The following is a 26386-nucleotide window of genomic DNA, read 5'->3' as shown; positions in this document are numbered from 1 at the left end:
AGCTCACTTGAGCCCCCGAGTCTTCCATGATTGGTGCCACCTCACTCCAGCTTGGGAGACAGTGAGATCCCAACTCTAAATAAAACAAACAACAGGGGAAACGAGACAAACAGTGTTTTACCATTCGGTTATTTATTAACTGGCTCTTGTTTTCACAAATATGCTTAATTCAGTATTATTTTATTAAGCAACATTTATGCAAAGTAATAAGTGCTTCTCAGCACTTCTCTCCCTACCCCCTCCCCTCCAAGTAACCTTAATAGGTTTAGTAGTTTTTAAAGCACTTTCACATACATTACCTAATAGTTAGCCTCATCAGGTGACAGCCAGGGCAGGCATGTCTTTCACAGATGAGGAAAAAGGCTTTGTTTACTTCAGTGAACTATTTTACCACATTCCATCTGAGCAGAAAGGAAATATTACTAGTTTTTGTTTTTATAAAGAGCATAGACACATCAAGATATGAATGTCAGAAAATATTAACCTTATCTTAGCCAAAATTTTGATGTTAAGCCCTATTTCATATCTGCAGTGTTTCACAGTATTATTATAGTTTTATAATTCATGTAACTTCGTCAGGACTTTTCTTTCCTTAATACTTTTTGCAACTACTGCATATGATCAAGATAGAAACATTATACAACTTAAACATTGTTTTCTCCATTTAAAAAGTAATGCATACCCACTAGAAGATTTAAGAAATAGAGAAAGTTAGGATTAGAAAATCTTACCAAAATCTAAGTCAAGCACTGTTAACATTGCTTTTACTTTTTACTTCCAGTTTGTTTTTTTAGGCTTTTTGTATGTATAACCGTGAGCATAATGGATGTACACTTTTACATTCTGGTTTACTCCTCACCTAATGTAACATGAGTATCTTCACCTTTTAGTTCTCTAAATAATGGCTAGTATCAACTGAGTGATTTCTGCCTTTTAAATGAAGTATAGCATGAAAATATCAGAAATCCTCACTATCACTGCTGTGGTGACCCATAATTTCTGTCTACTTTATTTGGATAAAAGATGACTATGATTCTTTTTCTTCGGGGTCAGAATTTTCTTGCAAAGTCAATTCTGTTATAGTGCTTGCTTTGGAAATGCAAATTGGTCCTAATAGGGAACAATTTGACCCTACCTCAAATTTCACCTTTGCTTATACACAGTTTTGTTCACCAGAAATGCTAGGTAAATGCTGAAAACCTTACCCAGCTCAACTGAATACACAAAAGCCTCTCAGGTATTCTTGGCAAACATGTACCAGGTACCTCAGTATGAGCTACAGCTTTGCTTCTGAAGCAGGAAAGTTTCCCTGGCCCCTTTGCAGGCAGGAACTGGAGTGCACAGGTACTGGACCTAACCAGGCGCTTTGGTGGGGCAGGGGCAAATTCCACTCACTCAAACCCACTGCATTCTACTCCTTGTGGGAGCGCGGAGCACAGGTGAACAGGTGCAAGAGCTGGGGTGAGTGCTTTTGATCGCTGGCAGGGATGAATTCTGTACTGTCCCCATGGCAGTATCTAGGGGGATGCCCACTACCCCTGAAATCCCAGAAGGAGTGTTATAGTTAGTGCTCTTTTAGCTTTTCTGTCCATGGACGGCTTAAGTGTTAAAACAGTTCAGTGGGCCCTCTGCCTTTTCTTGTGAGGCAGTTGCTCTCTGCTAGCAAGAGCATAGGGTCAGTATGACAGCCTTTAGCATTTGCACCCTTCAGTGTCGAGGAAAAATCAGGTCACATGAACGAATTGAAGGGTGGTGAATATTGAGGATTATATTGCCAATGAAAGGGGAGCTGGAAAGGGGATGGAGGGGGAAGATAATCTTTCCCTGGAGCAACACTGTCAAGCCATTACTCTGAAGTCAAATGACTTTTCCTCTTCTCTTCCTCTCCTCTCTCTGGTGGCAGAGCCTGAGGTTTTTATGGGCACAGGATGGGGAGCAGAACAGGCCATGGGTGGTTTTGGAAAAGGCAACATTCAAGCAAGACAACAGGAATGCATGTTCTCATTTTGGGCCACAGTTCAAGGATTGAGGGTGGGACCCTCACCAGGACCGTCCTCTTCTGCCCAGAATTTTCCTGCCTCCTGTCCCTATCACTTCCACATGTGATGTTACAACTACCAGTCTAATTTCAGATATCTTCTTTCTCACATTTCATATTAACCCATAAGCTGCAACCCTTCTGCTGCCAACCAGCTTCTATAAGGAAACTTTACTGCTTTTTCAAGATAAAATGCCGTATTTATGTATTTCTTAGCTGTTTAACCTGTAAAACTGTACTACCACTTTATATTAGGCTACTATCTCTATAATGTGTCACTGATGAAGTTTTAGAACATTGTCCGCCAACCCCATTTTCTGTATAATTCCCCCACCCTTTTATTTTATTTTATTTTATTTTGAGGTGAAGTCTCACTCTGTCACCCAGACTGGAGTGCAGTGGCATGATCTTGGCTCATTGCAACCTCTACCTCCTGGGCTCAAGCAACCTTTACCTCCTGAGCTCACGTTTCCCTCCTGCCACAGCCTCCGAAGTAGCTGGGATTATAGGCATCTGGCACCATGGCTGGCTAATTTTTGTATTTTTAGTAGAGATAGGTTTTTGCCATGTTGGCCAGGCTAGTCTCAAACTCCTGACCTCAAGTGATTCACCCACCTCAGCCTCCCGAAGTGCTGGGATTACAGGTGTGAGCCACCATTCCTGGCTCCTCATGTTTTTATTGAGTGATTTTTGCATAACACAGTGATTTTAGAAACACTTATGTTGTATTATAGCAGAACTAACTCTGTGTAGATGATTCCATAAACTAAATCTTTGCTGTTGTTTAAGTAAGACTTCTACATAACATAAATGCATTTAATTTGAGACACTGTGAAATACTTTAAGCTAGGGGTCCCCACCCCTCGGGGTGTGGACTGCTTACCTGTCTGTGGCCTGTTAGGAACCAGTCCACACAGCAGGAGGTGAGCAGTGGGTGAGCATTACTGCCTGAGCTTTGCCTCTTGCCAGATCGGCAACAGCATTAGATTCTCTTAGGATCACGTACTCTATTGTGAACTGCTCATGCGAGGGATCTAGGTTACATGCTCCTTTATGAGAACCTAATGCCTAATGATCTGAGGTGGAACAGTTTCATCCCGAAACCATCCTCCCTGCCATCCCCCTGGTCCATGGAAAAATTGTCTTCTATGAAACTGCTCCCTGTTGCCAAAAAGGTTGGGGATAGCCAGTTAAGACCTTTAGTTCTCAACTTCATTCTCAAGCTCTTTCATAAGAAACCGATTAGAACCTGTTCGTTTAGAGATGAATAATTGATTTAGACATAGTTTTCATTCAAGATTTAAGATGTTGCAACACAGCAATGTTAACTTTTTTTCCTAAATGGAACTTAATGTTTTTTTTTTCTTTTTTCTTTTTTTTTGAGTCAGTTTCACTCTTGTCGCCCAGGCTGGAGTGCAATGGTGCAATCTTGGCTCACTGCAGCCTCCGCCTCCTGAGTTCAAGTGATTCTCCTGCCTCAGCCTCCTGGGTAGCTGGGATTACAGGCATGTGCCACCATACCTGGCTAATTTTGTATTTTTAGTAGAGACAGGGTTTCACCATGATCATCGTTTTAACCAGTACTTGTTTTGAGAACCACCAAGTAGACACAAACTTTCTTGGTTTGTTGGTCAAGGGTCAAAGCCGGAAAAATCTGTCAGATTCTTTTTTTTTTTTTGAGATAAGGTCTCACTCCAGTGCCCAGGCTGGAATGCAGTAGTGCAATCATGGCTCACTGCAGCCGTCAATTCCCAGGCTTAGGTGATCCTCCAGCCTTGGCCTCCCAAGTGGCTGTGAACTACAGGCATGTGTCACCACACCCTAGTTTTTAAATTTTTAAAAATTAAAAATTAAATTGCTAATTTTAAAATTTTTTGTAGATATGGGGTTTTTCTGTGTTGCTCAGGCTGGTCCTGAACTCCTGGGCTAAAGAGGTCTGCCTGCCTTGGCCTCCCAAAGTGCTGGAATTACAGGTGTGAGCCAGTGCACCTGGCCAGAAATCAGCCAGATTCTTTAAAGGTGAAAAATCCAAACTAAAGACGACCAAATGAATCTCTCTCAGTAGTTGAAGAAAGCGAGTCTTCTTGGGCTATATATGGCCCTTTCTAAAGAAATCTATTCCTTTTAAGATCTTTTCTCTTTCTCTCTCTCTCTTTCTCTCTTTCTCTCTTTCTCTCCTTTCTTTTTCCTTTTTCTTTTTTCCTTTTTCCTTTCCTTTCCTTTCCTTTCCTTTCCTTTCCTTTCCTTTCCTTTCCTTTCCTTTCCTTTCCTTTCCTTTCCTCTTTTCTTTTCTTTCTTTTTCTCCCTTCCTTTCCTTTCTTTCTTCCTTTCCTTTCCTTCTTTTTTTCTTTCTTTCCTTTCTTTTCTTTCCTTTCTTTCTTTCTCCCTCCCTCCCTCCCTCCCTCCCTCCCTCCCTCCCTTCCTTCCTTCCTTCCTTCCTTCCTTCCTTCCTTCCTCCCTCCCTCCCTCCCTCCCTCCCTCCCTCCCTCCCTCCCTTCCTCCCTCCCTCCCTCCCTCCCTCCCTCCCTGTCACCCAGACTGGAGTGCAGTGGTGCAATTCTCCTGTTTTAGCCCCTCGAGTAGCTAGTATTATAGGCACGTGCCACCAAGCCTGGCTAATTTTTGTATTTTTAGTAAAGATGGGGTTTTCCTGTGTTGGCCAGGCTGGTCTCAAACTCCTGACCTCAAGTGATCCATCTGCCTCAGCCTCCCAAAGTGCTAGGATTACAGGTGTGAGCCACTGCGCCTGGCAAGATCTATTATTTCTATATTAGAATATGTTCTGTATTTTACCCAATGCTGTCAGGCATGCAATAGCATTGACCTTTCTAGTTAATAGATTTGGAAACAGTACATGAAAGTCATAAAATGATTATTTAAAATAAATTGGGGATTCTTGTACATTTTGTGGACTGGTGGTTCTAGGTCATAAATATTATTAATATTTATATAATATTACTGTGTACCAGGTACTATTCAAAGTACTTTCCATTCAGCTAATTCCTTGATAGTTCTAGGGAGATGCTTTTATTATTCTTATTTTACAAATGAGTAAACTGAGGCACAGTGAAGTGTAATGACTTGTATGAGATTAAACAGGTAATTTGCAGATTGTGTCAGCATATGTTGCATTACCTCATGGTAGTAATGTTAATTTGCCTAGCATGGGTAGGAAATAGGTACAGTGTGGTAGTTTGATTAGCTTATTTAAACTCCAAGTGACTGGATGGTACCAGTAACTAGATTTTTTTTTCTTTTTAACATAGGGTTTCATTTTATCTTTTTCCCAAAAAGTAACTTCTGGCTATATGGCTCTAGATTTCACAGATCCACTCAGATCTTTACTTTGTTTTAGCTATAGTACAAAGTCAGAAAATAACTTGTTCTGAATTAGGAAGTCTAACAACATCTAGAGTTTCTTCATTATAATGAAAAATAAACCATGTAATAATATTTGGTGTCATTTTAAGTGCATTTTGTGCATTTATTTGGAAATTAACCACTAAACTGATCATACTGTTCCCTGTTTTCATTGAGATGTAATTCAAATGCCATAAAATTCACCCTTTTAAGGTGTACACTTCAGTATTTTTAGGACATTCACAGTGTTCACAACCATTACTGCTGTCTAGTTCCAAAATTTGTTCTACCATGAAGGAAACTCCATACCCTTCATATCCATTCTTCCTCTGCCCCTATCCCCCAGCAACCAGTAGTATGTTTTCTATCCTTATAGATTTGTGTATATTGAATATTTCAGATAAATGGAATCATACAGTATATGGCTTTCTTGTTTTTTTGTTTTTTTGTTTTTTTTTTGAGACAGAGTCTCGCTGTGTCACCCAGGCTGGAGTGCAGTAGTGCAATCTTGGCTTACTGCAACCCACCGCCTTGCGGGTTTAAGTGGTTCTTGTGCCTCAGCCTCCCAAGTGTTTGGGACTACAGGTAGGCACCACCCCACCCAGCCAATTTTTGTATTTTTAGTAGAGATAGGGTTTTGCCATGTTGGCCAGGCTGATCTTGAACTCCTGACCTCAAGTGATCTGCCTTCCTGGGCCTCCCAAAGTGCTGGGATTATAGACATGAGCCACTGCACCTGGCCAAGTATGTGGGTTTTTGTGTCTCATCATTTACTAAGCATAATTTTTTCAAGATGATTCCATATTGTAGTTTGCATGGATGTACTATATTATGTTTTACCATTTGGATTAACATAATGGACATGTTAGATTCTTTACACTTTTTGACTAATACGAAATATACATATAATAGACAATATGCTGTGAACATTCGTGTACAAGTTTTTGTGTGACCCTTATTCTTAGTACACAGAAATTTTTCATATTGCTTAGTTGAAGGCTTTTAAAATATATGTATACACACATTATACGTCAAATATTTATTGAATAGTTCAAAGGTGCAGAGTACTATGCTTGGCTGTTTAGGACACCCATGTTAAGATGATAATAAGGAATGTATAATTTTAGCTGTTTCTACTGTATATAATAAACTATGTTTGGAGAGTGTTTTCTGGACTTGTCTAGCTCTCAGGTGGTGAAATTTGAGCAGCCACATGTATTTGATCTCTTTAGGATAATTCACTATATTTAATATACCAGAAATGAGTATGTATGATATTCCCTAAGTGAAACAACTTAAATTTTTAATAATGAGATAGATTTAAAAACTATAATATATTGCTGTAGAGTTATAATGCAGCCATTAAAATGATGCTATAGAAAAATATTACATGAGAAAATTATTACCTGTTTATGTAAAATGGAGGAGAGAGCATAGTACAAAAATATGATACAAAACAAAGTATCATAATATATATAAAGTATTATCTGAGAACTATTCATATGATAAACTGCTAAAATTCTGTGTAAAAGAAGATATTGTTTATTTTTCTGGGAGAAGATAAAGATTTTTTCTAAGATTTTTAAAAGGAATCTAATCCAAAAGGCTAAAATTTGCTAATATGTTATAAAATGTTAATGGACATTATCTCTAGGTTAGTGGAATTACTCTCATTTGTATTTTCTGTTTTCTATAATAAATATGTATCAATTTTAATAAAGAGTTATGAGAGTTTAATGAGACTTGATTTTTATTTTTAGTTGTTGGCATATGTTCTTATGTGTATGTTTGTATTTAAAGGAAGAAGAGAGATAAACAGAGCAAGGAGCTGTTTTGAAGAGAGAGTGGCAGAGGGTGAAGAGAATAGGGCAGTGAAAGACACTAAAAGGATGGAAGCCAGTCATGTAGTTGCTGGTTATTTAGGAATTTCAGAATATATCCTGTACTTCTGAATATTTGATACTTACTCTAAAAGTAGGATTTACCCTTGAGTCTTGTATTTCTTCTCATTGCTAAAGCTTTATAATGTCTATTTTAGTGGAAAATTCCTCTAGCTGTAATCTCTTAATGCTGCCAATCTCATTCTCATGATAGTTTTAGAATAATAGTGTAATTTCCCCCAACACAACACCCCCTGGTTTCTACATAAGATGGGAAAATTCCCAGAGGGGGAAAACTTCCAGTAAGGGGTGGCATTTATTTTTGATGATACTGTTTCTTTCCCCTTTTCTGAGCAATATAGTTCATGTCTTTGTAGCTAAGAGTGGAGGGAGGATTCTTTTTGGATCATATTAGTGATTTGTGTTAACATTCATAAACAGAATGTTAAAAACTTTTTGGATTTAATGAAGCAGCCTTTTATTCTGAGTATTTTGCACTGTGCATATCTGGCCTTTAAAATAGGTTAAACGGCTAAATTTGGCAATAAGATCAAGCAACACAATTCTTCACAATTATGACAGTATTTCCTAAAAACATAATACATATTGGGAATGAAGCACTGATCTTGTTTTTCACTATTCCTTGCATTTGCATAATGAAGGCTGGGTGTGGTGGCTCATGTCTGTAATCCTAGCACTTTGGGAGGCCAAGGTGGGCAGATCACCTGAGGTCAGGAGTTGGAAACCAGCCTGGTCAACATGGGGAAACCCCATCTCTACTAAAAATACCAAAAACTAACCGGGTATGGTGGCGGGTGCCTGTAATCCCAGCTACTGGGGAGGTGGAGACAGAATTGCTTGACTGCAGGTGGAGGTTGCAGTGATCCGAGATAGTGGCATTGCACTCCAGCCTGGGCAACAGGAGTGAAACTCTGTCTCAAAAAAAAAAAATTGCATAATGATGCCGTTTATGTATTGACAAGCCTAAGATGGAAAGTTTTAAAAATTGTTAATAAACATTTTTGAAATATTGTTTTAAACTTGTTCATCAAGCAAATACATGACTACTAATGGACATCCATGTTTCTGGATGGTTTGTTTGTAGCTGTCAGCATTATAGTTTCTACTTAAAAGGTCATGGATGAATGCAGAAAGTTGGACTTCTTTTTTTGTTTAAAACGGGTCCTTTAAAATGCTTCTAATCTTCTTTGATAATATAGTATGGCTTTAGTGATACCTGCCTCTGTTGATTTTCTTTTTACCACTTTGCTGGTATTACCCATTCTTATTTGTAGTTCTTTCTTTCCTGTACCTCTTCTTTATGTATTGGTATAACCTGATTTTTTTTGTTTTTGTTTCTTTTTACAGGGTCTCACCATGACACCCAGGCTGAGTACAGTGGCGTAATCGCTTACTGCAGCCTCAACCTCTTGGGCTCAAGCAATCCTCCTACCTCAGCCTCCCAAGTCCCAAATGCTCGGGACTCTAGGAACATGCCATCATGCCTGACTAATTTTTTATTTTTGTTTTTGTAGAGACAGGGTCTCTTTATGTTGTTCAGACTGGTCTTGAACTCCTGGGCATAAACAGTCATCCTGCCTTGGCCCCACAAACAGTCCTGCCTTGGCCCCACAAACAGTCCTCCTTCCTTGGCCCCACAAAGTGCTGAGATCACAGGTGTGAGCCACTATGCAAAGCCTACTCAGCTGTTAATCTTAGACTTTATTCTCATATTTGCGGTAGAAATTGCATTCACTCCAATGACTTCAATTACTATCTATACATGATGCTGAAGACTCCAGATCGTTAGCTCCGTACCTATATAATCAACAGCTATTAAATACCTGCTGTTAGATATCTCAGAAGCGTACTAAACTAAGCATTTTCAAAAGTAAGCTTGTGAAACCTGATGGATTTCAGTAGTTGACATCAACATCTACTTTTGCTCAAGTCAGTAGCCTGGACATTATTTCTGACACATATTTTTTTTCCCTATCTCACCCATATGCATTCATTCACCAAGCCTTGTTGAGTTTATCTTCTGAGTATCTCATTGCCATCACACCAATCTAGGATACCATCATCTTTTACATAGGTGATTACAGTAGCCTCCACATTGGCCTCTCTGTCTCCGTTTAGCTCATCTCCAATATATTTTATAAAAATGATAACTGTAACTTTCCCTGCTTTAATGGCTTACCGTTACCTTTAAATGGAATCTGAATCAGGGTGATATACAAGATAATCTGCTAGGGTGCAGGAGGAAAATATTGGAACTTTTATTCATATTTACCTTTTTATTTGAAAAACACTAAGGCATTAATATTTAAAAGCTACTACTGTGTAATAGTTGTTTAGTCATTCCTTCTTTGCTCTATATGTCAGATGGTCATTTTGTACTAAAGGTGTCCTGAGGGAAGCGTGCTTTGTTCACTTTCTGCATGTTGCCCAGTACTATAATGTGAATGTCCATCTATGTGGATTTATGAGTTACCTAGTTTATTACAAAATGTGCAAGTCTGGGATTAGGGAATTTATGGAGAAAATCAAGTATCTAACTGCAAATAAGATCACATTGCTTTTCAGCTGGTAAGATATACAAAATCAAGTCTTTTCTCATGAATTAAGAAAAATTATGCTGATTTTGAGGTTTTAAGTGAAACTTAAAAAAAATTCTCATTTTTTTGTAAGGCATCCCTTTCTGCTTTGATAGCCATTAAAAATCAAATATTCAAACTGATGTTAGAACTAGATCTTTGAATCTCTATTATCACATGGTGTTAAGATCTTCAGAAATAATGAAGCATATTCAATTTTTAATTTAAAATACTTGTGAGAACAAATTTTTGTACCATAAATAAAACAAATTTTAGTCTTTTTCTTATGCCGTATTTTTGGGATGCAGATGATTATTTTATATTGTCATATTGTAAATCCTATAAAAATGGTAGACCTTATGTAATTGTAATAATATTTGGAGACCCTTGGTTTAAATTCTTCCATAAAATAACTTTCAGGGCCAGGCGTGGTAGCTCAGACTTCTACTCTAAGCACTTTGGGTGGCCAAGGCAGGAAGATTGCTTGAGGCCAGGACTTCAGGACCAGTCTGGGCAACATAGCAAGACCTAACTTCTAAAAAAAAATTAAGATAAATTAGCGGGCGTGGTCGCACATGCAGCTACTCCAGAGGCTGAGGTGGGAAGATTGCTTGAGCCCAGGAATTTGAGTTTACAGTGAGCTATGATTGTCCACTGCACTTCAGCTTGGGCCACAGAGTGAGAACCTGTCTCTCAAAAAACAAAAAACAACAACAAAAAAAATTCAGGTTTCCTGCTTGCTTTTTCACCCTCATATTTATTATTACTCTTAAGTTTACACTCCATGCTTTAGCCATATTGGAGTTCTCTGTTTCTCAAATGGGCTACAGTTTCTAGGTTTTTGCACATTTTTCTCCTCCTTTTTAAGTTTCAACCTTCTCTTAACATAGTGGTACCCAAAGTGTAGTCCTTGAACTGTTTGTTATCAATCTAAGACAAGAAAAGAACTTGAGAATAAGCATTTCACAACTTGAATTGCATTTTGACTTGTCATCATCACATCCAAGTGCATGATCAGTGGATTACTCTGTGAACAGGATATAGAGTTGTTCACGTGCAGTGGTGAGTTGCATGCTAATCATGCACAGCAGGACTGTTACAATGTGTGACATTTTGAAGTTAGTCATTTGTAACCCTAAAATGTATAAGAATTAAATAAAATGTGGCTGGCTCATGCCTATAATCCCAAAACCAAGGCAGGAGGATAGCTTGAAGCCACAAGTTTGAGACCAGCCTGGTCAACATAGTAAGACACGTCTCTACAAAAAAAAAAATTAGCCAGGTATGGTGGCATATGCCTGTAGTCCCAGCTACTTGGGAGGCTAAGGTGGAAGGATCACTTGAGCCCAGGAGTTTTGAAGTTTCAAGGCTGCAGTGAGCCATGATGACACCTCTGTACATCAGCCTGGGTGACGGTGCAAGACCCTGTATCCCCCCGCATCCCCTGCCAAAAAACAAAGCATTTATTTTAAAAATCTCATTAATTTTAATTATTCTTGTCCCATAAATAATTTAAAAATATATAGTAATTTAAAAATGTAAAACTCTTTTTCATTCTTTTGAATTTTATCTTTTACAAGTAGTAGTTAAATCCTGGAAGCAAAATTTATATTATTTATAAGTCTGATTTACTGATGACAACACAAGCTTTACTGGACTTTATTGACAAAGATACACCTTTTTGAATGCGATAGCAGTAGTAAACCAGATGATGATGATGATGGAAGTAATTTCAAAGAGATACAAATCAAAAGAATTTGTACTAGTTTTCTTGGAAAGTACTATGTGTCTTATGTTTAGTTTTTAGCCATAATTGATGGGCAAAGTGCTAAAACCAAAGCGGGTTGTTTAGAGGTACACTGGCTATTTAAACAATATAAAATGATCAAAATTTAATTGGTAGTTGTAGGCATGACATGTTCAAAACCAATTCATCAAATATGTTCAAAACCAAGTTCATTATTTGAAAGAATATTACAAAGATGACTGGAGCAGATGTTCAGGATTTCACATGTATTCATTAGTATTTTTGGGGTTTCTGATAGTCTCACCTGAGGTTGCTAACATTAAAAAAAAAATGCATACAAATGACAAGACAAAATATGTTTGCTTGGAAATGCTGGATAAATCTGTAGTAAAGAAGATAGTTCCCGTACCACTTTCCAGCAACACCATAGCTTGATGTATTTAGGGACAGGATGGTGATATGGAAAACTAACTCTCAGACAAATAAGGATAGCAAAGGAATTTTTGTTACAATTTGATGAACACATTGGTTTTGCTAACATAGGAAGTAACAATTTATTTTTCACCTTCATTGCTGACAAATACAGCTTGCTCTAAACTATATAACACTTGCAAAGGGTTACAGTATCAGCAAATGTGGTTTGGAGTTTTGCTTTACTTTTGTAGGAGTATCTTCTAATTATGCAGGCACAGTGATAAGAAAAACATGCTGAAGCTTGTACCAGAATGTAAATCAGTGTCCTGCTTCTTTCATTGAGAAAGTCTTGCTTTGTCAGCTGAACTAAATGGTGTTCTTGCTATATCAGCTGAATTCACAGTATAGTTCACTGAAAGTGTGAATTATTAAACACTAATTCATTAAATTTGAGGTTTCTAAAAAATTAAATACTGTAGTTTGGGAGTTAGCTGATCAACTGTTATCAGATGCTAGGGTGTACATTGGTCTTCAAAGCAACCTTTTCAGTCAAGAGTATTCGAACTTTGGGATGAACTCTTGGTGTTTTTGCAAGATAAGAAACCAGTTTGGTCCCCAGCTTTTCAAATATGTGAGTTAGACTTATTGTCTGATAGCCTCATTCTTTGTTTATTTTTTAAGTGATCTTAGCTTTCCATGCAAAGAAGGAATTTCAGTCAGCCGGGCTCAGTGGCTCATGCTGTAATCGCTGCACTTTGGGAGGCCAGGGCAGGTGGATCACGAGGTCAGGAGCTCAAGGCCAGCCTGGCCAACATGGTGAAACCCTGTCTCTACTAAAAATAGAAAAATTAGGCGGGACGCAGTGGCTCATGCCTGTAACCTCAGCACTTTGGGAGGCTGAGGCGGGCAGATCACAAGGTCAGGAGATCGAGACCATCTTGGCTAACAGGGTGAAACCGTGTCTCTACTAAAAGATACAAAAAATTAGCCGGGCATGGTGGCGGGTGCCTGTAGTCCCAGCTACTCGGGAGGCTGAGGCGGGACGGGAGAATGGCGTGAACCCAGGAAGTGGAGGTTGCAGTGAGCCCAGAAGGCTTTTCAATGGCAGATAAGATCAGATGACAAAAATGAAAGTTGGATATTTGAGGAGAAAGTTACCTTAGCTTGTTATAAATGGTGCAACAATATAGTAACAACTATCAATAAAGTAGATGGTGATCTTGATATTGCACATTTGAAAAAGTTACAATCAAATACCTTAGACATTTGATAGGACACTTTTATTTTCTATCACAAGAAAATCCATGGGTAAGAAATTCATAGATGAGGAATCAATTTTTTAAAACCAGAAGTCACTTTAGATTTAACTATAAATTTGCTGGATAAATTATTGGAAATGGATACAAGTCAGTAAAGGATTGAAAACAAATTTTGAAAAGCAAATTTTCTGCATTTGAGACAAAAGTTTTTAAAAATGAATGTCCAAGCTTGTTGAAATTGCATTAAAATCACTCCTATCATTTGAGACTGTTTTCTCTGAGTGCTATTAAAACACAGAAGTAGTTTAGATATACATTATCTCTTGTTGAGTAGCATTGCCATCAGTCCAACATAGATTAATTAACAAATGTGGTAACTGGCTTTCAAGATAGCCTCCAGTGAACCCTACCTCCTAATGTTTGCACCGTGTATAATCCTCTCACACAATATACCAGGTTGATATGTGTGAACAATAGAATAAGGTCAGTGTGATAGTATGTCCCTTTTGAGGTTGCGTTATGGCAGACACTGCAGCTTCTGTCTCAGTTGTCCTGTCACTTTGTCTCTGGAAGCCAGCTGCCATGTGGTGAACAGGCCAGTGGAGAGGCCAACATAGTGAGGAACTGAGGCCATTGTCATCAGTCATGTGAGTGAGCTTAGAAGCAGATTCTCCAGCCCAGTTAAGCCTTCAGATGACTGAAGTCCCAACCAACATCTTGATTAAAAGCTCATGAGAAGCCCTGAATCATAATCACCCACCTAAGCTGCTTCTAAATTCCTGACCAATGGGAACTTTGAGATAAGAAATGTGTGTAAGTTTGGGGGTAATTTTTAATGGAGTAATAATACGGCAAACAAGAAGCAAACTCATTTGTTACTTTAAAAACTTTAAATACTGACATATGTGCTGTTCAGAGGGCATGAATTGGTGTTTAAGGAATCGCTGTTTTACTTACAACTTTTGATTAAATTAAAATTATAGCATGGCAAAATTATCAGTGTGGTAGCAATTTTCTGTATTAATTGCCTGTATGCATACTTACAGTGGAGAATTTGCCACTTTGTGTAATTCTTTTCTTTTTTTCTATTTATAATTTTGTGGGTCTGAATCTAATGAAACATTTGGACTTATGACCTTTTTAACTTTTACTTTTCCAGCAGTTCATTTTAATTTTACTTTTTAAAAGTGTTGGTCCATGAAAGATTGGAATTTTGAAGAAGGAAAGTGGTTTTTCAACACAGATAGTCTGGGAGATCTAGGCCAGGCGCAGTGCTCACTCCTGTAATCCTAGCACTTTGGGAGGCCAAGGTCGGTGGATTGCTTGAGGCCAAGAGTTTGAGACCAGTCTGGGCAACATGGTGAAACCCCGTCTCTGGGAAAAAAATACAAAATAATTTACCTGGTGTGGTGGCCACATACCTGTAGTCCCAACTACTCAGGAAGCTGAGGTGGGAGGATCGCTTGAGCCCAGGAAGTCAAAGCTGTGGTGAGCTGTGATTGCACCACTGCACTCCAGTCTGGGTGACAAGAGTGAGACCCCATCTCAAAAAAATCTGGGAGATCTGTGCTATCATAGTTCTCATAATATCCATCACTGACCTTGTTTTACTGATCATGTTGCTTTATTTATTATTAGTTATATTCCCTTTTAACCGAAAGCTCTATCAAGGGCAGAGTCCATGTTTGTGTTCGCTGTTACGTCTTCAGTATCCAGAACAGTGTTCATTACTTAACACCTACTCAGTCATTACTTAACACCTACTCAGTAGATAATGGTTGAAAGAATTAATGCTACTTTTACACTTTTTCATTGTGTTGGAATAATGATTAACTTCTACAGTTACAAATAAGTTGCTACTATAGCCATATGTCCTTGGGGAATGTTAATTTTTTTAAGCTGAATAGAAAATATTCTTGGTGTTTTTCTTACTGAATACTAGGGATCTTAATAAAATGTTTATATTTCCACAGCACAACCAGTGTCTCTGAAGAAGATGTCTCAAGTAGATATTCTCGAACAGATAGAAGTGGGTTCCCTAGATACAACAGGGATGCAAATGTTTCAGGTAATCTGGTTTCAAGTAGCACACTGGAAAAGAAAATTGAAGATCTTGAAAAGGTATGGATTATAAGTTAGTTAAGATTGATAAAATTAATATACCATTAGAATTCTTTTGTTTCATAGCAGCTGAGCGAGAAAGGAAATAATATTCCTTAATATTTAATATGTGCGCTTCTATTCTGCCAAGTGTTACCTTTAATATATTAAAAGTCTTTGTTTTTGAAGTGGTTAGAAGCCTGAGCTGGCAAATATATACTACTGTGTATTTATTATATTGTCTGAATAGATTTTCATTTGTCACTTTAGAAATTACAGGAGTAAATCTGAATTAGGTCCATCTTTGATGTTTGAAACAATTTTGTGTAAGAATATGCCTGTTTAAAAATGTCTTTCTGTACAAGTCAGATGACTATTGGCATAAATTTATTAACTGTAGGGTCTCAGGTTTGTGCCACTGACATTCAACCCCTAAAATTAGCAATGGTGTTGAATACTTTTGTAATTGTTGAAAATGTGTTTTGTTTTACTTGAGATTATTCTCTATATTATTAAAGATCTCATTTATATGTTATATAGAGAAATTTCATTTTTAAAACTTGTTTCTATTTTATAACATTTATGATTATTTTGAGGTCACATTTCTAAGCTTTAACAACAGTTTCTTCTTGGACTTGTTATTCCATAATTTTATTTATTTTTATTTATCTATTTAGTTTTGACACAGAGTTTCGCTCTTGTCACCCAGGCTGGAGTACAATGGCGCAGTCTTGGCTCACTGCAACCTCTACTTCCTAGGTTCAAGCGATTCTTCTGCCTCAGCCTCCCAAGTAGCTGGGATTACAGGCATGCACCACCATGCCCGGCTAATTTTTTTTGTAATTTTAGTAGAGACAGAGTTTCACCATATTGGTAAGGCTGGTCTTGAATTCCTAACCTCAGGTGATACATCCGCCTCAGCTTCCTAAAGTGCTGGAATTACAGGTGGGAGCCACTCTGCCCAGCCTATTATTTCATAATTTTAAATTAAAAACTTTAGTAATATGCAATCTACTGGTTTTGAAGGGAGTTCCACAAGAGTTTGGATTGAATTGCTAGTAGTTGGCAGCAGCTAAGGGATATGGATGGTTGATTGCTCTCTAGGAGGTTTAGTAGGAAAGAAGCCAAGTTCTGGGCAAGGCCTTTTGAGCTCTGCTTCCCTTTTGCCCCCAAGGTGGCTGAGCAAGTCCAATGCCTTGGATTCTAAATAAGATTTCTTTGCAAAAGGTATTGCATTGTTTAAAGAAAAAAAAATTAAAAGTCAGTAATCTACTTTAGTTCCTTCTTTTTATCCATTATCAGTTAACTGGCAGAGCCAGAAGTAAAACTAGGATAATTGTTTTTCTGTTTAGAATTTCTATTGGGCCATCTCCTTTTCTTAAACTTTGTATTTTTAATAAAAATTAATTTTGAATTATTTCAAACAAGATACCCATTAAAGAATAAGGTAGTTCATAACTTACAGTGGTGATAAGCTAAAGAAGTTAAATCACAGGTCGGGCACGGTGCCTCACGCCTGTAATCCCAGCATTTTGGGAGGCTGAGGCAGGCAGATCACTTGAGGTCGGGATTTCAAGACCAGCCTGGCCAACATGGTAAAACCCCATCTCTACTAAAAACATGAAAATTACCCAGGCATGGTGGCATGCACCTGTAATTCCAGCTACTTGGGAGGCTGAGGCAGGAGAATTGCTTGATCCCAGGAGGCAGAGGTTGCAGTGAGCCGAGATAGTGCCATTGCACTCCAGCCTAGGTGACAAGAGCGAAACACTGTCACACATACATACACACTCACATGAAGTTAAATCATTGAGTCTGTTACATTAGTTTTGTTAAAGACTTGTATAAACATAGCTTTACCCAGGAGCATCCTAACAGCTCCTGTATTCCCCTCATTCTCCTTTTGTGGTGGAATCTTTGTTCCTTCACCAAATATTTTAAGGAATTCATTGGAAATCTTCATGTATGTAAGATATTTTACCAAACTTGGCAGATATATGCCATTTAGAAATATTATAAATAACCAATTACTTCCTAATTACTGTTTTTTAAATTGTGTCTACCAGGAAGTAGTACGAGAAAGACAAGAAAACCTAAGACTTGTGAGACTGATGCAAGATAAAGAGGAAATGATTGGAAAACTCAAAGAAGAAATTGATTTATTAAATAGAGTAAGTATTTCACCATATTTCAGGTTTGGAGGGGTTTTTTTTTTTTCAATTCGATGAAAATATATAAATATGAAGAAATTATTAATTGCATTATTCACTTTGTTCTTTTGTTAGTGAAATAATAGTTAGTAAGAAGTATCATTTTCTTCCAAAAACTGATTTCCTTTGGGCAGTTACCAGTTTAGCTCACTTAATTTTATTCTTTTGGAGGTAGACTGATTTATGGATTTGTTCTGTGTTTTGTTAAAGTCTGGAGGTGACAGGCGCTTTGTCACCACCACAAACATAAGAGAAATGGCAGAGAGTTGCCTCAAGAAATAACTAAAATAGGCCAGGCACGGTGGCTCACACCTGTAATCTCAGCACTTTGGGAGGCTGTGGAGGGCAGATCACCTGAGGCCAGGAGTTTGAGACCAGCCTGGTCAACATGGTGAAACCGCAACTCTACTAAAAATACGAAAAATTAGCTGGGCATGGCGGTGGGCACCTGTAATCTCAACTACTCAGAAGGTTGAGGCAGGAGTATCGCTTGATCCCGGGAGGCGGAGGTTGCGGTGAGCCAAGATTGTGCCACCGCACTCCAGCCTGGGTAACAAGAGTAAGACTCTGTCCCCCCACCAAAAAAAAAAGTAAAATTGGTACTCTTTATTATTATTGTTATTGTTATTATTTATTTATTTATTTATTTTGAGATGGAGTCTCTCTCTGTTGCCCAGGCTGGAGTTCAGTGGTGCGATCTCAGCTCACTGTAGCCCCCACCTCCCGGGTTCAAGCGATTCTCCTACTTCAGCCTCCCGAGTAGCTGGGACTACAGGCACGTGCCACCACTCCTGGCTAATTTTTGTATTTTTAGGAGAGATGGGGTTTCACCATGTTGGCCAGGCTGGTCTCGAACTCCTGACCTCTAGTGATCTGCCTTCTTCGGCCTCCCAAAGTGTTGGGATTACAGGCGTGAACCACTGTGCCTGGCCCTAAAATTGGTACTTTATCACTATAAGAAATTCCAGATGTCTGTGTATCTTCACTTTTTTTCTCCATTTGTACTTAATGCATCCCCAACTTTAGGTTTAGCCTTAGCCCTGTATTCTTTGTAGCTAACTCTCCTTTTTGTTTTCAGCCCCAGAATTTATTTGCTAGAAGCAGTTGTAATTGCTTATTAGGTAACAGTGATGAGAAGAGACTCCATAATTTTGCCTTTTAGAAGGCTTTTGGCTAAGATTGAGGAAAGAATAAGTCTGCTTCAGGGAAAACTGTAGCAAATCCGCTATCCAGTCTCAACTCCAACCATGAAAGGAGAAAAAAGAGAGAGGCTTCATCATATGCCGACTTGTTCTAATAAAGCTCTGAGGCATTAACTATAGGTTGTATATGAGGACAGTGGAACTCAGAATTTAACTTGCTCAAAGTCATATAGAGTAATCAGCTGAGCCAGTATTTGACTTCAGGTATTTTAAGTCTTTCTACTTTTTGTAGACTGCTTTTCATCTTTGGTTCCAATACAAGTACTCCTATGGCTGGGCGTGGTGGCTCACGCCTGTAATCACAGCACTTTGGAAGGCTGAGTTGGGCGGATCATGAGGTCAGGAGATCAAGAGCATCCTGGCTAACACGGTGAAATCCCGTCTCCACTGAAAATACAGAAAATTAGCCGGGCGTGGTGATGGGCGCCTCTAGTCCCAGCTACTCGGGAGGCTGAGGCAGAAGAATGGCGTGAACCCGAGAGGCAGAGCTTGCAGTGAACCAAGACACATCACTCCACTCCAGCCTGGACAAAAGTGCGAGACTCCCATCTCAAAATACAAGTACTCCTATATTGGTGTTAGAATTTGATCTAAGAAATTCTAAATTAAAAAAATTTAAAAATGTTAAATTAAAAAAAAAGTTCACTTTGTATTTTAGATACAGGGGGTACATGTGCAGATTTGTTACATGGGAGTATTGTGTGATTATGAGGTTTGGAATACAGATCCCATCACCCTGGTAGTGAGCATAATACCTGACAGGTAACTTTTTTTAACCTATGCCACCTTCCTCTGCCCTTTAGTAGTCCACAGTGTCTATTCCCATATTTATATCCATGTGTGCTCAGTGTAAGCTTTCACTCGTAAGCTCCCGCTTACAAGTGAGAACATGCAGTATTTGGTTTCCTGTTTTTGAGTTAATTTGCTTAGGATTCTGGCCTCCACCTCTATCCATGTTGCTGCAGAGGACATGATTTCATTATTTTTTGTGGCTTTATACTATGCCATGACATATATGTACCACATTTTCTTCATTTAATCTACTGTTGATGGACACTTGGGTTGATTACATGTCTTTGATATTGTGAATGGTGCAGCAGTGAACATACACATTCATATGTCTTTTTGATAGAAAGATTTATTTTCTTTTGGTATATAGACAGTAATGGGATTGCTGGGTCTAATGATAGTTCTGTTTTAAGTTCTTTGAAAAATCTCCAAACTGCTTGTTACGGTGGCTGGACTAATTTATATTCCCACCACAGTGTATAAGCATTCCCTTTTCTCTGCAGCCTCACCAGCATCTGTTGTCTTTTAACTTTTTACTAATAGCAATTTTTGACTGGCTAATCAAGTTGACACTTCATATTAACCGTCACAACTGCTGTGAGTTGGTATCTCGTGATTTTGACTTGCATTTCTCTGGTTAGTGATACTGAGTATTTTTTCATGTTTCTTGGCCGCTTGTATGTCTTCTTTTTGTTTTGTGTTTTTGTTTTGTTTTTGTTTTTTGAGACAGAGTCTTCCTCTATCACCCAGGCTGGAGTGCAGTGGAGTAATCTCAGCTCACTGCAACCTCTGCCTCCTGAGTTCAAGCGATCCTCCTGCCTTAGCCTCCCAAGTAGCTGGTATTACAAGCATGTGCCACCACGGCCATCTAATTTTTGTATTTTTAGTGGAGATGGGGTTTCACCATGTGTTGGCCTGGCTGGTCTGACCTCAAGTGATCTGCTCGACTTAGCCTCCCAAAGTGCTAGGATTACAGGTGTGAGGGATTACATACACCATGCCATATGTCTTCTTTTAAGAAGTGTCTGTTATGTCCTTTGCCCTTTTTTAATGGGATTGTATAGTGTTTTGCTTGTTGATTTAAGTTCCTTGTTGATTCTGGATATTAGACCTTTTTCGGATGCATAGTTCGTGAGTATCTTCTCCCATTCTGTAGGTTATCTGTTTCCACAAATATTTATTATTATTATTTTTGCTTTATAGTATGCCATGACATATATGTACCACACTTGGGTTGATTCCATGTCTTTGATGTTGTGAATGGCACAGCAGTGAACATACACATGCATATGTCTTTTTGATAGAAGGATTTATTTTCTTTGGGGTGTATAGGCAGACAGGAAAAGGTTTTTTTTTTTTTTGATTACATTATTCTGTTGCTCAGGCCGGAGTGCAGTGGCGCAATCTTGGCTAACTGCAACCTCCGCCTCCTGGGTTCAGGTGATTCTTCTGCCTCAGCCTCCTGAGTAGCTGCAATTACAGGCATGAGCCACCACACCTGGCTATTTTTTGTATTTTTAGTAGAGATGGGGTTTCAGCATGTTGGCCAGGCTGGTCTTGAACTCCTGACCTCAAGAGATCCGCCTGCCTCAGCCTCCCAAAGTGCTGGGATTACAGGTGTGAGCCACCACGCCCAACCTGTTTCTGCAAATATTTTTGATGCCCTTGATGGGTTTGAACTGTCTTAGGCACTGTGGGCCTTAAGAATAATAAAACCCCTGCCTTCATAGAGTTTATAATCTAATAATGGTACATGAATATGTTTTATCATTTAATTCTAAATTTTAGGTAGATTTCAACTGTGGTAATTTTAGAAATCCCATATTTTTTATTGTGTAAACAAATGTTTCCCAACATTATTCATTTAGTTTGTAAATAAATGCAAATTCTGATCTTGTAAATTTTAAAATAATTTACCTAATTATCCAAAGGCAATATATTAAATGTATTAGAAAGCTTTTATACTATAGCAGTGATTCAAATTGATTACATCAAACTTTAAACTGCAAGAATAAATCTAAAAATGTCTGCTTCTTTAACAGTAAAGAGTCTGTCTTGAAATAACATTTCTTGTAACTAAAACTTATGGTGAATTTTTTTTTAACCAGATGGTTGTGTATTTGGGACAAGGATTAATACAGGGAAAAAAGAGGTGGATCATATGCTTTTAAAGCTGGAGAGCGAATACTTAATTTAGTGGCTTTGAGTTATTTTTAGCGCTAAAACCTTTGCTTCAAAATGTCGTAGAAAAGTCCAACATATAAATTGATCCAGATCAACTCTCTATACTCCAGATCCCCTTTTTTGTAGGCCTCAGTTTTGTCGCCTCCCCAGAGTGTTTTCCCCATTGTACACCTTTAAAGATCAGACAAAGTGGTAGGAGTGCATCTAGAACTTGTACCTGCACCTTTTGATGCCCAATTTGATACAAGGTTGCAACCTAGGGCTCAATACCACATATGGCTTGCATGGATAGTTTTTTTTTTTTTTTGCCTCAGTTTTAGGGAAGGGAAGTGGAGTTTGTTTAGCTAAAAAACTAACTTATTTATGATGATTGAAAATTGGAAGATTCACAATTTTAAAGTTCTGACTTTTGGCTTCCTTAGAAAAACTGAAAGATCTTTAAGAGTTGGCCTATAGACTTGTTATAAGAATGAAGATTTAAGTAATGGATGCTCATTTTTGGTGGGACATATTACATCTAAAGTTGTTTTCAGAGCTTACCCTCATTTCCAAATTAATTGGTTGTATGAATTATTTTTGAATGTATATTAAGTGTTTTCATCTCTTGTCAAATATTTTTAAGTATTTTTAAAGTATCTTTTTTTTTTTCTTAAGGACCTAGATGACATAGAAGATGAAAATGAACAGCTAAAGCAGGAAAATAAAACTCTTTTGAAAGTTGTTGGTCAGCTGACCAGGTAGAAGATTCAAGACTCAGTGTGGAAAAAATATTTTAAACTACTGATTGAATGTTATGGTCAATGCTAGCACAATATTCCTATGCTGCAATACATTAAAATAACTAAGCATGTATATTTATTTCTAGAAAATGGATGTTTGTTTTCAAAATACTTCTTTTTCATTATTGGTTTTAAAAAAAGCATCCACCTTTTATCTCACAAATAAGTAATATCTTTCAGTTATTAAATGATAGATAATACCTTTTTGGTTTTGTGTGGTATTCAACTAATACATGGTTTAAAGTCACAGCCATTTGAATATATTTCATCTTTGGTAGTACCTTTTCTCCCTTAGGAATATACATAGTCTTTGTTTACATGAGTTTAAATACTTTTGGGATATTACCTACACATGCCTTATTACTGATGTGTGCAACCTTTTATGTGTTGATGACTCACTCATAAAGGTTTTTGTCTACTGTCATTTCTTTCCACTTATTCTAAGCATTTAGAGTAATAGAGTCATACTTTTGTGTAACAGCAACCTTTTAAAAGGAAAGCTCTTATAAAGTCACTGTCATGTTCTAGTCGATTAAATATAAATTTAAGAGAATACTTGAATTGCGCTATAGTAAATAAAAATTTACTATTTTATGTTTGAATATTGAAAAATTGAATCACTTTAACTCCTGAAAAACATACAATTGTAATTTTAATGTAAAATTTCTTATGTAGGTACTACTTTTTTTTTTAATTGTTCTAAGGTTTGCAAGTGAACATAGGATATTTTAAAAGTTGTTTGTTCTTCAGGCCTGGAAAGTGTACGAAGTCAGTGTAGGAGAAAAAAATCCATATTTTTATTATATTAGCATGCACACTAAAATAAAAACCAAAATGTCATTCATACTTAAAACATTTATACGAAACAATATGTAAGGAGAAATAGTACTAAAATACTTTGCCTGATTTCTAAGTTGAAGAATAACACTGTGACACAGTTTTTTCATATGAGAGAATATTCCCCTATTTCAATTTTAAGGAATTTTCTTCCTAGCATTGAAATTTTAAAAACAGAATTACTTCTAAAGAATTATACAAATTTTCTCTTGTATTAAATATTATTATTAGAATTGTTTTTATATTACATTTTCATGTTAAGAACTCCCCCCTCCCTTAAAATACATTGACATTATGACATTTTTGCTCAATGATTGAATTTCAAATAGCAGTATGATATCCTTTTATCTAGTTAATATGTGAAAGTGGTTTGAGTATAGTCAAATCCATTTTGGGTACTCTACTGACTTTTTCCTTCACTTGCCAAGCCCTTTTATTATTCACTGTTAGAAAAATAGAGAAGGTGAGACAGCTGGGGGAAAATGTGGAGTAAATGATAAGTATCAAATGTTGAATTTTTTTTCTTTTGGAGACAGAGTCTCACTCTGTTGCCCAGGCTGCAGTATAGTGGCATGATCTTGGCTAACTGCAAGCTCCGCCTCCTGGGTTCATGCCATTCTCCTGCCTCAGCCTCCCGAGTCGCTGCGACTACAGGCACCCGTCACCACGCCCGGCTAATTTCTCTTATTTTTAGTAGAGACGGGGTTTTACCGTGTTAGCCAGGATGATCTCGATCTCCTGACCTTGTGATCCACCCGCCTTGGCCTCCCCAAGTGCTGGGATCACAGGCGTGAGCCACCGCGCCTGGCCCAAATGTTGAATTCTAAAAGTCTCTACATTTACCTAGGTTGGCTTTCTCCCTTCCCCAATTCAGAAGTTTTGAGCTTGGCCGATCATCAGACTCACTTGAGGAACTTAAAGAAAGAACTCCCTGGCTGTAGCGCCTATGTAGGTTTAGCTTTAGACTCTGGGCTCCAGAGGTTTCTGATCATAGCCTAGTTTTGAAACAGCTGCTGCTGTTTCTTTATTCCATTGAAAACCCTGGAACTGACATAATTCTATCTACCAGCATTTCTCCCCTTTTAGTTTATTTAATAATTAACCTGGTCTCCAGGGCGGTTTTTATATGACCATGTGTGTATTCACTGCTCACGAAAAAGTTTAATGTTAAATTACCAAATTTAATATAGTTGCAGAATTACTGCATAAGGGCTTCCCTTCTTGGAGGCTCTTTCCTAGCATGGGAACAGTGATCTGCTGCCCACATGATAGGGTGGTATGCCAGGCATAGTTAGCTGCTTTTGGTTGTGAGGTACTCACCTTTCTTTAGTTACCCTTAGTTATGTGCCACACATGTCCTTATTTCCTAGTTCCTCATCCACACTTTGGATCTTGTGAAAATGCTGTTAGTATCCAACCTTAAAATGTATTAGTATGTGGGGTTTTATTTAAAAAATTACTTTGAATTTTCTATTTAATTCATATGTAAATAAAGGAACACTTCATTTCACTTTAAAAAATTATATCAATTAGGCTGGGCGCAACGGCTCACGCCTGTAATCCCAGCACTTTGGGAGGCCGAGGTGGGCGGATCACCAGAGGTTGGGAGTTCGAGACCAGCTTGACCAACATGGAGAAACCCTGACTCTACTAAAAATACAAAATTAGCCGGGTGTGGTGGCGCATGCCTGTAGTCCCGGCTACTTGGGAGGCTGAGGCAGGAGAATCGCTTGAAAACCCAGGAGGTGGAGGTTTTGGTGAGCTGAGATTGCACCATTGCACTCCAGCCTGGGCAACAAGAGTGAAACTCTGTCTCACAAAAGAAAAAAAAAATTATTAAATACTTTTGAAGACTGAGCTGTTTAAGAATTTTGGGGAGAACATTTCTAGCAGTGATTTATTTTGGCCTTGTTAACATAATGATAGTGTAAAGACAAGAGCCTTACAACTTAGGCAAAGCATTTCACATGCAGTCCTTCTCCCATCTCCTTAAAATACGTATTTATTTTACATACAGAGTTTTACACTAACCATTGAAAAATAAAGTAGGCTCTGCTGCAGTTTCCCCTGAAAATTTATAAGAAGTGTTGAGATTGTTAGAAGGTAGATGTTAAGTACATGTGCACTACCCTAAAAGACTTGTCTATTGTCAATAAAGTGATAGTATTTGTGAAATTATTATTCCTGTTCAGAAATACTATTTCTTAAATCTCCTGGGAATTTGTGGCATAATAAAGCACATTCAAAGTTCTAATGTGTTTATGAGCTCATTTTCAAAATAGTAAGTTTGTCATATTTAAAATGAACATGACTTCCTTGATTTCTGAAATGAATTAATTGAAGATTGCTACAGTAATCTTTATTTCATCTTTCTAGAGTTGTTGGCAATTTTATTATACAACAGTTACCATTAGAGAAGGGGGAAAGGGCTTTTGGGTGTGTATTTGTAGGTACTAAGGGATTTACTAAATATAGTAGATTAGCACTGTCACACTTGTTCAAGTAGTTTCAAATGCGGAAAATTAAGTACCAGAGGCAGGTATATGGAGCAATGTAGTCTTTTTTTTTTTTTCTTCAATGTTTAAAATTTTAAATTGTGGTAGAATCAATGTATTCTTAAGGTGAAAAACCTACCTCGGTTACGTGTGGTTTGTGTTTTCTGGATTAATCTGGATTTTATAATTAGAAATAAAAGTGTAAGATTTTGAATCCAGTTAATAATTTCTTGAAAATAATACAGAAAAGTCAGTGTAATAGGGAAGCATTCATATATTCAACACCGTAAGATAAAACAGCAGAGACCTTGGATTTGATAATTGATCTGATACCCTGGACAGTATTCATATGTACAATGATAGGTCTCTTTGGGATTTTTTTTTTTGTGCATATGTATGTAGTTGTATGGTTCTGAGTCGGTGACAGTAAGTTCCATGCAGTGCTGGCACTTATTTAATAACTATTCATGATACTGTTAATAACTTGTTATAGGA

The 26386-nt window shown here is 37.7% G+C and overlaps 1 protein-coding gene across 2 annotated transcripts in view; it reads left to right on the top strand.

The window, feature by feature from the left end:
• PAWR (pro-apoptotic WT1 regulator) overlaps nt 1-25647 on the top strand; it is a 90743-nt gene extending 65096 nt beyond the window's left edge. For both annotated transcript variants that reach the window (XM_008004113.3, XM_073020967.1), the window contains 3 exons: nt 15269-15416; nt 17462-17566; nt 22435-25647. In XM_008004113.3, the coding sequence (XP_008002304.3) occupies nt 15269-15416; nt 17462-17566; nt 22435-22521 (340 nt within the window). In that variant the 3' untranslated portion in view covers nt 22522-25647. The remainder of the gene's footprint in view (nt 1-15268; nt 15417-17461; nt 17567-22434) is intronic.
• The last annotated feature ends 739 nt before the right edge of the window (nt 25648-26386 follow it).

Source organism: Chlorocebus sabaeus, chromosome 11, assembly GCF_047675955.1.
Source record: "Chlorocebus sabaeus isolate Y175 chromosome 11, mChlSab1.0.hap1, whole genome shotgun sequence".
Taxonomy (NCBI): Eukaryota; Metazoa; Chordata; class Mammalia; order Primates; family Cercopithecidae; genus Chlorocebus; species Chlorocebus sabaeus.
The sequence above is the reverse complement of the archived record's forward strand: the minus strand, read 5'-3'. Positions and strand labels throughout refer to the sequence as shown.